The sequence below is a fragment of the Alnus glutinosa genome, chromosome 6 (assembly GCF_958979055.1).
Source record: "Alnus glutinosa chromosome 6, dhAlnGlut1.1, whole genome shotgun sequence".
NCBI classification, from domain to species: Eukaryota; Viridiplantae; Streptophyta; class Magnoliopsida; order Fagales; family Betulaceae; genus Alnus; species Alnus glutinosa.
This window is the reverse complement of record NC_084891.1, coordinates 25,412,506-25,429,238: the sequence shown is the minus strand read 5'-3', so window position 1 is coordinate 25,429,238 and position 16,733 is coordinate 25,412,506. Positions and strand designations below refer to the sequence as shown.

Sequence of the window (16,733 nt, the reverse complement as noted above, 5' to 3'; positions counted from 1 at the left end):
TATTTTCATACGACCTGAATCCGACACGTGAACATAAATTAAAACCCCTACGTATGCTTCGGTACTCTTTTACTGTTACCTTGCCATGTGTCTAAGTATACACAACTCTTTATTTATGGGAATAATATTTTTTTAATTAAGTTTTTATTTGATTGTATCTAACAATTTACGTGATGACATACGGTGAATATATTGTTACATTGTTTCAAAAATTTTAAAACAATTATATATATCTCCTTCAAATTAACACTTAATTTGTAATACCTCACTCCCATTGAACTAAATATTGTATCAATGCCACTCTTAAACTTTAAAATTTTTGTAATTTACCACAAATGATAAAAATACACTTAATAATGTAGTTTTTTTTTTTTTTTTTTTAAAAAAAAAAAAAGCCTAAAAACTATTATTATTATTATAATTATTATTATTTAGGAAAAAAAGAGATCCACCATTTTTTTTCCCTGAATTTAAGATGTATTTTTGCCTTATTAAATTTTTTTAACGTCATTTTTGTCTTTTTGTTAAGACAAAGTAAGTATATTGCAATTCTTTTGTAATTTGGGGGAATCATTGATGCAATTTTTAGTTGAGAAGAAGAACATAATAAATTGAGTGTTAATTTAAAATAAATATGTATACTCTTTCCACAATTTTAAATGACATTACATTATAAACACTAGATAATAAAATAATTTGTTATGTATTTTTTTTTTTTTTGTAAAAAAAAAAAAAAAAAAAACATTTATGTTTTGAATGGGCCATTTTTTTTTACACCCAACTCAACTAAAAAAATAAACGAAAAAACAATCAAAAAGCAATCAAAATTTTTATATATATATATTTTTTAAAAAAAGACCCAAGAATGGTTGAACCACCCCAACATCTAGGGGTGGTGATCAGACCACCCCCGAGCGAATTTTTGAGCCACCCCCTATGAGGTTCAAAGGTAGTTGAATCACTCCAATTTTATTTATATTTTTAAGTTTTTTTTTTCAGTTATATTGAATTTAATTCAAATTCCAAAACATATTTCCAATTTTATAAACCATCATAACATAATTTCAAATATTTAATTTTTTTCAATATTCACAATTTTAAAAATAATACAATTAAAAAAAAAAAAAAAAACACACGCGCACCGACTCGCGCAAGCAATTTATTTTCATCTTGAAACAACCTGCCTCCATTCGATTGTCTTTGTTTACTAGGCTACACGTGGTTGGATGAATGATAAGCGTCTATACAGGTCACGCCACGCCCGGTGCAGGTGATCATACAGGATTAGGCCACTTGAATAGTTTATCCACTTTTAAAGAAAAATAATAAATAATAATAATAATAATAATAATAATAATAATAATGATGATAATGATAATTCAACGCCCCTTCTTCTACTGGTCCACGTAGGGGCAGGCGATGAAATAAACGAAACAAACGAGTTTCTTCTTTCCCGTTACATAAAGTAAAAGGAGTTTGGAATAAATAATTATGGGTTGTTGTTGGAATGATTCGGCGTTTTGCTTTCAAACATAATGACTAACGTCTAACGAGGATTCGAAGCGTTGCTTGATCAGGAGCCGCCCTTCATAACATCATTATTATGACCGGTCAAGCTGTGTTGCCCCATTCAAATTTTTAATTTTCCCTCTTTCTACTAATCGTCAACGCGTCCATCATTCTTATTAGTGACTTCGAATTTCAAAAAGCTTCTACAAAGAATATTCTTTCCAAAAACAAAAAGACACGTTTAATAGTTTTTACATTTTGGGTAATCATGTCAACAGAGAAGTAAGAAGGTATTATATAATATTTCCTTTAAATAAGGCTGCTGTTAAAAGATTACAGCATAGGTGTTTTAATTTTTTTTAATGATCAAGATATAATTTTAAGTGTTTTATAAGAAAGAAAAAAATGAAGTTGGATCTTGACCATTGAAAAAATTACAACACCAATAATGTGTTTTAGAGTAGAAAATGTGTAAATCCACGTTATTCATAGTGGATGTGTTGTAGACAAAGGGTGTAAATTCACATTATTTATAGCCCTGGTTTTGGTTAACAATGAGTTATCGCTTGGAATTTACGCCCGGGGATGACTCATTGTTTTTTACCTTCCTTTCTTGTTAAGGAAGACGTCTGTAGTGCCTTGTTATTGTACTGTACCTGCAGGTGATATTTTCAGCACTCTACACGAGATGATATATTATTGACACTCTACATGAGGCATTGCAGCACTTACATCCTTTCTGCACTATCATTTGCGCTCTGTACAAAGCATTGCAGTATGTTTTTTTGGGTTCCCAGAACATGCTTGTTCTGGGCCCTGCTATAATTTTACTCATACAATAATTGTGTAATTTTAATTTATTCTTTGAGTTATTAAATTTGACGTTTTGTTCTCCAAGTTTTTCACGTTTTTGATTTTATTCATTTTGTCCAAAATCGTCTAAACTAGTTTACGTGACAAGTAATTTTGCCACATGACTTAATTTTTATTAAAAAAGTTAAAATTTGAAAAAAAAAAAAAAAAAAAGAAGAGGAAGAAGAAATAAAGAGAAATGGTTCACCCCTACACTTTCAGATGGGGGCAACCAACCCAATTGGATGGATGGCTCGTGCGGCTAACCCAGCAGCCAAACCCTGAATAGTTGGGGTGGCCACACAAATCACTCCTCCACCAGAAGTAGTTGTGCGAATCATCTCTCCCTATTTTTTTTTTTTTTTTCCAAGAATTAATTATTTTAATAAGATATACATTTTTTAAAAGTGGGACAGGTGATTTTGGTCGTAAGAGCACTTCCAATGGCTTATGTATTTTCACCTTTAGGCTAAAATAGATAATCAAAGTGCTAAAATTGACCCCATTGGCTTATCTATTCAAACTCTAGAGTAGAATTTACTTAATTCCGTAAATTTTAGCACTATTCACATATCTATTTTTTTTTTCTTCACTCCACTTTTTACATGAAGCATCAGTACTGCCATTGAGATTCCATAAATATCTCAACTAGTAGTGATATTTTATTTGCACAAGTGAGAATATTCCAAGTTGCTTCACGTCTATTGTTTATCCCATCATTTTCATGCTGCCAATGCCACTTATTCATTTGTTTAATCCCTAGTAATAATAAAAAGGATAATCTATTTCTTTAAATTGGTATGATCGTTTAAAAATTATTGCGTTAGAAAAATGATAGATTTAATAAAACGACTGTTAAAAAATATGACTGTTAGAAAAATGGTGAAAATGACCGTAAAAAATTTACATTAGAGAAATGATAATTTAACAAAACGACGGTTGACAAATATGACTAAATATGACTTTAAAAAAAAAGGACAGTAAAAAAAATGATAATGAAAAAAGGAATAAACAAAAATAAAAAAAGAATATAGAGTTAAGAATGTATTTTAAAACTCATTAGTTAAATTAGATAAAGTGGGTTTTGGTTAGTAATTCTAAATTAAGATATACATAAGTCATTGGGAGTACTATAAAAAGTGATATGAAAACTCCAAAAAATTCACGGAGTTAAAATTCAAATTTAGAAATTTAGGGAATAAATTACACGTGAATAGTCAGGGAGTAAATTTTTATTTTCTCTTAAAAGTCTTTACTGTTAAGATTAATTTCACTAACCTACTGATGTAATCAAAATATCCTCAATGATAAGCCAACAAAATATATTAAAAAAATAAAATAAAATCCTGAATGAATAAAAATATATTTTTTCATGAACAGATCGGAATCCCCCTTCCATTTGGCAATTTAGTCCGGCAGTTTCATCGGTAGCGTGAATAGCGCTACTACTCCAACATCTTCAAAAATGTGATTAAGAAGCTACACTTTTCTCACGTGTCGTTAATGATAAGGTGTTAAATAGCCGCTTGATTTATTTATTTTAACAATAATTAATTTAAGGGCAGATGGATGCCGTCGCGGTAAAATGATGGTAAAATAAAGTATGATTTTTTTTTTAGCATTACTTTAACGTGTATATGCTAAATCTAAGAGTTAATAGACAATGATCAAATTGTCACATCAGTATAGGCTGTATAGCGGTATAAAGTGTGTATATATTGTTAAATACAAATACTTGCCCTTTTTATAATCTTTTTAATGGATCAAGATCTAGAAATTGTAGATTTTAAAATAATTTAAATTCAAGTCATTCCTTGTATCAAGTAGCGAGCATAAAAAATGCTACCTATTAAAAGGTGATATGCTACCAAGATACCTAAAAAAAAAATCATTCCAAAAGGCTTATAATACAAATCCATCCCAACTCATTTCATTTTCAAATCTACCTTTTGATTTGTAGGACTTAAATTGGATCCCACAAATCCAATATTGAATTTGAAACTTTGTTGTATAGAGATGTGTAAGAAATGATTAAAGGATGGATGTCTAACATGTCATATTTTTATTTTTATTTCGCTTTAGAATAGACGCTTCTTCTTCAACAAATCGAAATACAGTTTTTGGCTCAAAGCTTTTATATGATATAAAGTGGAAGAACCTGATAAAAATATACTCAAGTCTCACACCAACATGAATTGAAAATAGTGTAAAAATTGCTATCTATTAAAAATGTAACATGTTACATATCTTGATAACCGACATGTATTTAGTCTTAGTAACATGTCACATTTTTAATAAATAATATTTTTCACGCTATTCAACGACCTAAATTTAAATAATTTAAAACTTTACAATTCCAAGAGGTGGTAAGGAATCCTTATCCCTCTTTCGGTCATTAGATTGTAATTTTTTTTTTTTTTTTAATTTTTTTTTTGGGTCCATCGGTCGATAATAATATAGTACAATTTGGTGTTTTTAATCACAGAAATTACAGCTCCACCAAATAACCGGAAGTATTAAATAACCATAAAGAAAACAAGTTCTATCACAAATGCAAATTTAATTATGAACTTCAGCCTAACCAGTAAATGAAACTATGAGTTGGTTCGACCTTGTGATTTTTCAAGTTAAAAATGTGTTTTAAAATAAAATTGTTTTAAAGATCTCCTAATTTAAAAGGTCGAATTACGATTTTAAATAACATTTAACTAAATTAAATTCATATTTTTATTAACTATGTTTTAAAATTACTAGTTTTTCAAATCACACATTTTGAAATTGTTAAACTAAATGGACCCATAAGTTCCAAAAAGGCTATTTTGTTAAACTTTAAAAGAAAGAGCCATGAGTCCATAACAATAAAATATATATAGTTGGTTTGTACCAACTCATAAAGTAGTGAACATCAGGCATATAAATATGCAACAACAAAAGAGCCATCAGCCATACTTATAAAATTAGTAACGGACACTTAGACCAAACCAAGGAGCTCTAGGCTTTTTATTATTTTTATTTCAAATTTTCTGTTTACATGGTTAGCTTTGCTGCAGGCATGAGCACGTGTGGAAGCTCAGTTGTGGTCGGTGAACTTTTGTGTTTTCTAGACACCATACACCTCCAAACTAATATCTGGCCATGTGTAAGTATTGTAGTATATATTGATTGAGATAAAGGAATAAATACATATTTTTTCATCAAAATCCATGAAATCTCAGAAGAAACTGTTATATAACACATTTTAGTAATGTTTGCTGCACAACATTTGTATACATTTTGTTCAACAAAGTTGATGTGTCCTGTATTTTTACCTTTTTTTTTTTCTTAAAAAAAAAAAAAATATTGGATACATCAAATTTGTTATACAAAGTGTGTACAAATATTGTGTAGCAAATATTATTCTACCACATTTTCATCTTATAATTATCACATAATGTTGATGTATCAGTCTCAGCCAATATATATATATATATATATATATATGAAATGAGAGCTAAATAATGAAGATAAGGTTTGAACTAAATCACCGATTATTTTAAAAGGTCAAATTGATAAAATATGATAAATTTAATTATTTAAATAATATTTTAACATAATAAATGTGTGCAAGTGAAATAAAAGCACTTGCCCTTTAAGCTAATAAGGAGCTTGCTACCCTAAAGCTAGGGCACTTCTCATTTTATTGTGACGAAAATAATATAGGTTTCTATGAGTTTTTAAATTTAGGATAATCAAGTGATCAGAATTTTTAAGTTCTTGTCAGTGGAGTGACAGAGCGAGGCCTTGGACGTTTTGAGAGTGTATCGATCAAGGTCTTTAAGGCCTCGTTGGTTAGGTGATAGTGCGAGGTGCCCCGTTAGGAGGGTACCGAGCGAGAATTAAACTAGTTGAAAGTCCTTGTTGTCTCCAATTCCATGTGCAAGACCATCCCAAAATTTAGTAATAAGCATGTCCTAGCCTAGTGAACAAAACTGAGTGAAAAGTAGAATTAACAAATATGTATTCCGACAGACGACAACAACTATATATAGGAATAGGAGGTTTCCTTGCTGGTAATTTGGAATGGTTGCGATAATAAGGCACATGCAGATGCTGGCTATTATGTGGCAACAAATTCAGATGCTGCCTCTCATCAAATAAGTTCCAATCGATCGATCGATCGATCCACCTAATTTTATTAAAGTATATTTGTTATACAGTGCATGTTGCGTTAGCTATGGTCATGAATTCAAAAGGGTTAAATTCGTGTTGGGAATTTTGCCCAAGACTAAAGACCTTTTGGAATATCCCTCGTAATTTTTTATTTTTGGAAGTTTGAATTAGTAGATAAAATGTATATTTCAAAATGGAATTCAACAGCCTTAACAAATGTGCTCTCGTAGCTCAGTTGGTTAGAGCACCCGTTTAGTAAGCGGGAGGTCTTGAGTTCGACTCTCAACGAGAGCATATTTGTTTTTGACAATCAACATCGTCCATCTTCCTAAGAGACGGTACCGTTTTAGGTTGGAAGATGAGTTTCAAAAATAATCTGAACGTCATGTCGTTTTCATCTTAAGCGTTCTTGCCGTTTTTGGTTAAACCTCACCAAAACCCCAAATTAAAAATAAGGGTTTACATAAATTCCGGCCCACTCTTTTCTCAAAGCATACAAAACCCTCCATTTCTTTCGTCTCGCAAAGCTCTTGGTCTCTCTCTGCAAATATGGCGACCAAAGGACCTGCACTCTTCTCCGAAATTGGCAAGAAGGCCAAAGGTTAATCTCTCTCTCTCTCTCTCTCTCTCTCTCTCTCTCTCTCTCTCAGAGTTATGGCTTTTGTTTTGCAATTAATGTCGTTTACGAGTCTGTGCTATTCGCTTCGATTTGCAGACTTGCTCAACAAGGATTATGGTTGCGACCAGAAGTTCACCATCACCACTGAATCTGACACGGGAGTGGTACGTTCAATTCCTCCTCTGTTCCTTTCATATGCTATTTTAAAAATCTTCCAATGTGGTTATTACTATTGTTCTTGATCGCTATCAATTTTTTGTTTGATTTTAACTTGATTACATTATTCTTTTTGGCAATTGTTGGTTTCACTTGAGTGCTTCTCAATCTGGTAAAACTTTTCCTGATAAAAATATTAAATTTGATATGTAGCCGTATTGTCGTTAAGAGTATTTGTTCAATATTGTTCTGCTTGATCTATTAGTTATGTGTCTCTTGGATACGTTGCTTTGGTTAAGCTTATGATTGTTTGGTTCATACAACAGCCTTGAATTTATTGATATTAGAATGTAGTTGTAGTCTTGGTCCTGAATGGTTGTTTGAATCATCCCAGAGCGTACTTGTCTCTTACCACTTCACAGTTTTATAAAATAAAACAAAAAAGTTTTTTCAATTTGAATGGTTCAAAGGATTAAAGAAAAATGAGGGAAATGTGAACTTGGAAATGAATATTAATTTGTAGTGCCAAGAACTTTATTCTTAATTTTTTTTTCTCTCTCACGAGAACATCTTTGTTGGCTGTTGGGGTTAGAATATTTTCTGGATTATTATGCGGCAATTCACTAATGTCCGGTGCACATTTAAGAAAATCTCCTTTATGCATTGACACTTGAACCAGGTTGCTAGTTCCAAGATATTGTTGAATCGGATAGTGCTAGTTATGTGAGAGAAATGACCCAAAGGTTGTTTTTCATCTGGGTAAACAAGTATATTGATTTTTTTTTTATTTTTTTCTGAAGAACAATTAATAAAGTCCGAGTGTCCTGACTTGATAAATTCACTTGAAAAAGTACATTTCCATTATTCCAAGATCAGCACAATCTGATTAATTCCTTTACCGGTCTCAAGTTCATCAATAGCAATTACATTGGTGATATCAATTGCTTGAGCAGCTTGTAATTTATCATTACGTTTAGAAGAAGCCCCAATGATCTTAACAATGAAACATAATTTCAAGAAAAATTGCTGGATTAGAATAACTTCCCTTGATGCTGCAATCAATAATAATTGTAGTCTATAACCATGCAATGTATACATAATATGCATAGGGACAATCATGGAGAAATAAAACTTGCAAACCATTCCACTCGCCTCGCATATTATTAGCACCATAATACCCTTGACCTCGGATATTTTCAATGTTGGGATTGTGATGAGATAGGACATTTGATATTTCCTTCCTGAGAGTTGATGCAATTGTATCCTTGACATGTACAAGATTAATAAAACGCTCTCATATAAATTCTTCTTTATCAACAAACCTTAAAACAATAGCCATTTGCTCTCTTGTAGACTCATCTCGGGCTTCATCAACAATGAAACAAGGCTTTGTATCTCCAATTTCATCACGAATTGCACTTCGAACATTTCTTGCAAAAACACATCAATTACACGAGGCCAAAAGCTTTATCATTTCAATAAAATTTCCTCAATTTTTGAAATTCACATGTTCATGTTACTTGCTGGTTCATCCTCTAAAAGCACATGCCTAAAATGCTAACCATTAAACAATATCAACTGAGGCCTTAAGTCGAAGTTGATTATTCAATACTTGTTTAGTTTGTTGGTGCATCGCTTTATCAATATGCTGCAATCGATTCAACAAGTTTTCACAAGCTTTGACAGCAACATTGTGCGGTGAACTAAAATCTTTACCCACTTGACCCAAAAAGGGACAATCTTTTTCATTGTTAACCTTTTTCCCTTTTTGAAAACCCTCCATCATAAAAGCACTTGAACCATGACGCCCGGTATGTTTATTGTTGAAAAGATAACACAAGAGACAAAAAGCATCATCTTTTGTTGGTGAATACCCTAACCAATAAGGAAATACCTTAAATCAGGTTGAAATCAAGGAGGATGGTCAATTTTTCTAGAATGTGGATATTTTCCAGATGAAATTGGTATGGAGCAGCTTTGATGTATGCACACCTTATTTCATCACATTGATTTATTAAATACTCCAATATTGGAGGATGCAAACCAGGATCACGTTCTAAAGTAGTTATATCAACTTCTTCATGTTGAACTCTAGATATCTGAGGAGAACGTTGCGTAGGAATTGTAGTGTCGAGATTAGTAGTAGTAGCGGGTTCAATTGTAAAACATCGATACTTTTTTTCTTGAAAAATAATTCAATCGTTTTTGACTTGCTCATATCAATGATCAAAAGTACTCTTTCAAATTTGCCAACACATTTTTTGTCCTTCTTCCCTATTCCAGTGGAAATGGCTAATCATTTGGAAAAACTTCAAAGGGATTTTCTTTGGGGAGGTATTGGATAGGAGTTTAAGTTCCATTTGGATAATTGGTCTAAGATTTGTTCTCCGAAGGTTTCAGGGGGGTTAGGGGTGAGAAACATGCTTCAGCTTAATAGAGCATTGCTGGGTAAGTAGCTATGGTGGTTTGATATGGAAAGGGATGCTTTGTGGAGAAAGGTGGTGGATTTTAAATATGGTAGTGTGAGGGGTGGGTGGTGGGTGGTGTTGTAAGGAGGTAGGGGGACCATATGGTGTGGGATTGTGGAAATGTAATAAGAGGGGATGTGATGCTTTTGCTCATCATGTGAGGTATGAGGTAGGAGATAGTTCTAAAATTTTGTTTTGACATGATGTGTGGTGTGGGGATTTACCTTTGAAGTATCTTTTTCCATAGCTGTTTACTATTGCATGTGGTAAGGATGCCTGAGTGGAAGAAAATATGCAGATACAAAATGGTACCATTCTTTGGAGTATTTTGTTTACTCGATCTATATGCATGATTGGGAGGTGGAAGTGGTTTCTAAATTTTTTAAGCTGTTGTACTCTCTTGAAGTAAGATATGAAGGAGATGATAAAATTTGTTAGATCCCTTCAAGAAGGAAATATTTTGAAGTGAAGTTTTTCTATAAGATTTTATCTATTCCTATACAATCTTTGTTTCCACGGAAGTGTATTTGTAAAGTTAAGGTCCTTCCGAGAGTGCCCTTCTTTGTGTGGTCGGCTACTTAAGGGAAAATTATAACTTTGGATAATTTATGAAAGATGAATATTATTGTGATGGAGTTGTGTTATATGTGTAAGACTTGTGGAGAGTCCATTGATCATTTATTCCTGCATTGTAAGGTTGCTATAGAGTTGTGAAGTGCGTTGTTGCAGCTGTTTGGTGTTGAGTGGGTTATGCTTAAAACAATGAGTGAGTTGTTTGGAAAGTTAAGGTTCTTCCAAGAGTGGCTTTCTTTGTGTGGTCGGCTACTTTAAGGAAAATTTTAACTTTGGATAATTTACAAAGGAGGAATATTATTGTGATGAAGTGGTGTTATATGTGTAAGACTTGTGGAGAGTCCATTGATCATTTGTTCCTGCATTGTAAGGTTGCTACAGAGTTGTGAAGCACGTTGTTGCAGCTGTTTGGTGTTGAGTGAGTTATGCCTCGAACAATGAGTGAGTTGTTGGGGAGTTGGAGGGGGCAAATGGGCAACCGTCTGTTGGTGCAGATTTGGAGAATGACTCCTTTGTGTTTGATGTGGTGTCTATGGAAGAAATAAAATGCACACAGTTTTGAAGATTGTGAGATTGGTTTGCTCAATTTGAAGAAGTTGGTGTTACAAACTTTATTTATGTGGAGAGTGACGTTGACTACTATGTCTGATTGTACTTTTTTTGATTTGTGTTCTTCTTTTCTATATGGATTAGGGGTTTCTTGTATACATCCTGTGTACTTTGGGTTCCGTCATTCTGTGCTTTTTTGAAATATACTTTACTTCTCAAAAAGTTTTCGAGATAAGAAGTGAAGAACATGACTCATGAATAATTCAAGTGTCAATTTCTAATATTACAGAAAATAATAATATTTAAATATCGACAATGAAAAAAGAAAATCATTAATAAGAAAAAGGATAAAGAATAAATAATTAAATATATAAAAGTGAAAAGAGAAAAAAGAAGATCAGTAATAAGAAAAGGATAAATCATCAATGACCCAAATCACTATCAATACTATTAACATCTTGTAAATTTTTATAAAGATCAAGAAAAATGGAAGAAAAAAAATTGGTGCTGAAAAAAAAAACCAACATAAGAGAGAGATGACTTGTATGAACTGACCTGAAAGTGGAGGAAGAGACTTCATTCAAGAAAAAGGTGAAAACTTTTTTATGTTTTGATATAAGGTAAAGATGAGAATTGAGAGAGAAAAGAGAACTATTTTTTTTGTTTTGTTGTGGGGGGGGGGTGGGGGGGGGGGGGGGGGGGTGGACCTGTGTTTTGCATCCCCCGTACCATCTCTGCATGTATATATGCTAGTACCTATGCATAATTTAGATATTCAATAGCGGGAATTATGTTAGATATGTTATGAATTTTCACAACAGACTTGCTTTTTAGCTAGTTTGGGAATCTAAATCATGAATCTATAATGAAAACAGATTAACACACATAAGTTTACTATTGGCACCTTCTATGAATTACTTACCAATGTGTTTTCAACATAAAAACAACCATATACTTTCCGATGCAGATCTAGAGGATATTTATGTTAATGTCAATCATAAAGCTGAAAGGAAATATGCTTTTCACAGAAGCAACGGACATACTTAGGGCACGTTTGGTATGCAGGAATAGACCTAGGAATGGAATAGCTATCCCGTTATTTGGTTGTGACACCGTTACTAGGAATAGTTATTCCTCTAAAAAGGCGGAGAATAGGAATAGATCTAAAAATAATTTCCCAAATTTTTTTTTTTTCTTTTGGGAACCCAAAAAAGAAAAGAAAAAAGTATTCATCCCAACCACCCCAACAAAACCTTCGGGGGTGGTCGACCACCCATGGGGGTAAACACTTTTTGCCCCCACCAAATAATTTTTTTTTTTTGTTGGTAGAAATGGTTTTTAGAGGTAGGGTATTTTAGGAAATTTGGTTGAAATCTGATTTCATTTGAGTGAGGAAATTTGGTTATTCGTGTTAGTCACCAAACGAATGAACATGAATAGTCATTCCGTTGCAGCTTCATGTATTCCTAATAATACTCATTCTTATTCCTACGTAATACCAAACTTATCCTTAGTGTCTACCTATTACACCACTGAATATGAATTATTTGTTTTAAACTAAATGAGTTGAGGTACTAGTTCATTTCTTGCATTCATGCATGATTCTTGAGATACGTAGCACTGAAGGATGTGGTGGCCATGGGTTTGATTCTGTGCGTATAATGATTAGGTCTCCAACAAGCATTAGGATTGATCTTGGATATGTTGAGAGAGCCAATTTGGAAAGGGTAAGACTATAGGGTTTGGAATTTTACTGTTAGTGTGGAATACAAGTAAAATAGAATAATACAGTGCCAAACTGTGTCAGTTACACAACAAAGAAGTTGATCTGCTACTCACTTTGATTTGGTTTGATCGATGTTTTAGTCTAGCAAATATACATTCTCTAGCAACAATGAATGGTTTCAATAAACTGACCTGCTTGTTGAAAAGAATAGTGATTCCTTTCGACATTTTCTTATCATTGACATTGTTCTAAAATCAATATTGGTTGTTTTCTGGAAATTACACGTCCAAAATCATCTATACTGAATGTGCTTAAACATCTTGTACTCAGGTAACATATTTTAGTGAGCTCCTATCTCCAAATCACCTTGTTGCCTATTTGCCTTGTCAGTGGCTAGTGTTAGAACTGTATTGCCTAGAGCCAAAGGCAGGCCTGACTGGTCTCAATTGGCAAGGCCGCTGCCTCTGTGATTTTCTTGAGCGTATAGTGTGTGTAAATATATATATATATATATAGAATGCTTATAGTACATATGTATATATATACACACATGTATATATGTATGTGTGCATGCATGCCACCTACTAGGGTCATATTCTGAACGCTTTATTTTTCGAAAGTACCTTTTGTATGATTTCAGTTGACAGTTCTTATCTTATTTCTTTAACTTCAGGTCCTTAGTTCAACGGTGGCCAAGAAGGGAGGTCTCTCTGCTGGTGATGTGGCAGCACTATACAAACACAAGAATGCTGTAGTTGATGTCAAAGTTGATACAGAGTCAAATGTAGCTTCTTGCCTTTTTTCTTTTTGTTTTTTTTTTTTAAAAAAAAATTGAATTATGATTTTTGTTCTTTCTGATAATAGTCTCATTTTTAAGCAGGTCTGGACAACCTTCACTGTCACAGATATCTTGCCATCCACAAAAACTGTTGCTTCATTAAAACTACCTGATTACAAATCTGGCAAGGTACCAGTTTTCTTGCTACATGGATAAGTAAATCCAAAATTACTGCAACAGTAAAGATTTTATAGCTATTATTCTTTCTGTTGCAGTTGGAGGTTCAGTATCTCCATGAACATGCAACTTTCAGTACAGCTGTTGGTCTGAACCAATCCCCTGCTTTTGACTTTTCGGCAACCATTGGTACCCCCAGCATTGCCTTTGGAGCAGAAGCTAGTTACTTCACAGCTTCTCGCAACTTTGCTAAGTATAATGCTGGTGTGAGTTTGACAAAGCCAGATTCCAGTGCTTCAGTGATTTTGTAAGTTCCCACCGTTAATGAGCCATATTAGATGCTTCAGTGATCGTGTTGTCCCTTCTGTGAGCTAGTTAACAGAAAAGTTACCAAAATCAGTTAACCCTTGCACAAATTTGTATATTTTGTATTGTCGTTTGATTGAAGAGAATAATTTGAAAACAATTATATTCGGATTTTGTTGGTTCATAATCATTTTCAGAAGTTGAAATTATTCCTGGAAGGGAACTTGGGTTACTGTATGGAACTCAGGAAACAAACTTTACATGGGATGTTTTGTATGCATACATTACAGGATTAAATTGTGTTTTAAGTTTAGCGACACCAAACGGTTTTATATTTACACGTGTTTCAAATGTAAAATATATTAGAGCACAACATAGACACAAGTCAGGTTTTATAGATGGTAGTTGATTGCTCTCATATCTTTTTGTAGGGCTGACAAAGGAGACTCACTAAGGGCTTCGTACTTGCACCATCTAAGTCGGCTAAACGGAGGGGCTGTCGTGGGAGAGGTGAGTAGAAGGTTCTCCACAAATGAAAACACTTTAACAGTTGGATGTTCGTATGTGGTTGATCCTCACACAGTTGTGAAGGCAAACCTCAACAACCACGGGAATCTTGCGGCTCTTTTACAGCATAAGCTTATACCCAATTCCTTACTGACAATTTCTGGAGCCTTTGACACCAAGGCCTTAGAGAAGAATCCCAAGTTTGGGTTGTCACTCTCTCTGAAGCCTTGAAAACTGGTATATTTATTTGAGATAGGGATAATGCAATTTGATTTATTTCAGACGGCCTAGTTTTTTTCTCATGTTTCAGAATGAGAATGTTCAAACTGCTAGTTTTATAGTTTTCTTCATACTTATAGTTCTTGATAGATTAATTGGATGCTTGAGACTCAGCCTTCCCAAGCAACTCAATTATTGCTTTTAGGGTTTCATACAGACCAGCTTCATCAATTGGAGTGTCTCTGGTCAGTTTGGGCCTTTACATCCTTTGGTATATGTCTATGCCTCGCTTTGCCAGAAAGTCTACATTAGTTTAAACTTGGGTGAGAGTGGTGATTGATTCTCAATATCAAACTCCTTGAGCGCTTTGTTGGGTCTCAAAGATCGAGTTGGGAGAAGCCCTAGCCGCTCTACTATCAGCTAAGTTTGCGGTTTCTCTTGATCTGAATACCTTTATCCTTGAAGGAGACTCCTCTGATGTTATTATAGCTTTATCCTCTCTGGAGTTATCTATTTATTGGAGTATTTCTCCTGTTATTGCTGAAATCTTCATTTCCATCCCAGACTCTTATTATGGCTTTATCCTCTCCGGAGTTTTCTATGGATTGGAGTATTTGTCCAATTATTGATGAAATGTTCCTTTCCATTCCGGACTTTCTGCTCGGAAGCTCGGAAGATTCACAGAAGTGCCAACTTTTGTGCCCAATCAGTAGCAAAATGGGCTGCCTCCAGACGTCATGCTAATAGCACAGTGAGGAAGACCGTCCCTTTCAGTAGGGCTGCAGTGTTTGTTCTATAGTTGTTCTTTGTTGTTCCGTTTCTGCTTTGTTTAGAGAGAGAATGTGATACTTATGGCTTAAAGATCGTGGGACAGTATTCTCCTGGAGGGATTTGGCTTAGGGTTAAGATTTAATTTGAAGTTTTCTATGAGAAAGACTAAAATTAAATTTGAACCGTTGATGTTTTTACAACACCTAGCCAAACACCTAGCCAAATCCTAGAAAGATAATTTCTCAACCATAAATAAGATGTCAAGAGTGTGACATCGACAAAGCATGGTGTATCTTTCATGAGTAATGCTACATGTTATTCCATGTCCTTATTTTATCTTCTCAAAATTGATGTTGCTTTTAAAATCATTAAATTTTTGATAGATCACTCATAAATTTTAATCTAATGGTGATTTTAAAAGATACATCAATCTTGCCATCTTGGAAGAACACAAAGGGACATGAAAGTGACATTTATAATTACTCATCATTAAAAGCGTTGGCACCAATTTTGAGAATGGGATCCCTCCGGTTTGGGCCTTTACATTCTTTTTTTTTTTAGGAATATTTTTTATTTGATTTGTTCATAAAGATTAGAGCTTATTCAAAAAGTCGTAGATTTATTCAAAAAGAGAAGCAAAATTGGCATGTCCTATTTTTGTATTTTTTTTAAAAAAGTAAGTAAAAAGGAAGGAAAGACAAAAGATATAAGTTTTATAAGAAATTACGTAGAATAATTAATAGGGATAATTGCACCGTTAGTCCCTGTGGTATGTCATAATTATTTTTCACTCCTTATGTTTAAAAAGTTCATGAAAGGTCCCTATGGTATGCAATAATTATGTTTTACTCCTTAGGTCGATTTTTCGTCCACCATTTTGACGGAATCTGTTAGTTCTATATGCCAGCGCCACGTTTCACCAATAAGATAGTGACATGTGTCTTTTTTAATAATAAAAAAAATTATTAAAAAAAAAAAATAAACTTATTTTTTTATAAAAAAAAAAAAAAGAAGAAAAAAACCAAAAACAAAAAAGAAAAAAAAAAAAAGGGCAGGCTTGAGGTGGCGCGCGGCCACCCCTAGAAGATCTGGGGGTAGCCGCACGCCACCCCCGGCCACTGGGGGTGGCCGTGGGCCACTCCAAGCCTGCCTTTTTTTATTTATTTTTTTTTTAAAAAAAATTATTTATTCATTTTTTAATAAATTTATATTTTTTTATTAGGGAAAAGTACACATAACCCCCTCAAACTACCAATTGTGTCAATCTCCCCCCTTAAACTACCAGAAAATGTCAATGTCCCCCTAATGACAAAAATGCCCTTCATAAAATTATTAAAATAAAATAAAAACTAAAAAAAAATTATTAAAAAAATA

The 16,733-nt window shown here is 33.3% G+C and overlaps 1 protein-coding gene and 1 non-coding gene across 2 annotated transcripts; both read left to right on the top strand.

The window, feature by feature from the left end:
- Positions 1–6,730: 6,730 nt before the first annotated feature.
- On the top strand, positions 6,731–6,804 carry TRNAT-AGU (transfer RNA threonine (anticodon AGU)). The gene has a single exon. It is a non-coding gene; the product is annotated as a tRNA-Thr (tRNA).
- A 150-nt stretch (positions 6,805–6,954) lies between these two features.
- Positions 6,955–14,719, top strand: LOC133870138 (mitochondrial outer membrane protein porin 2-like). The gene is made up of 6 exons (XM_062307194.1): positions 6,955–7,111; positions 7,226–7,293; positions 13,275–13,385; positions 13,482–13,568; positions 13,655–13,863; positions 14,294–14,719. The coding sequence occupies exons 1-6, from the start codon at positions 7,060–7,062 to the stop codon at positions 14,598–14,600; spliced, it is 834 nt and encodes a 277-aa protein (XP_062163178.1). The 5' UTR covers positions 6,955–7,059; the 3' UTR covers positions 14,601–14,719.
- The last annotated feature ends 2,014 nt before the right edge of the window (positions 14,720–16,733 follow it).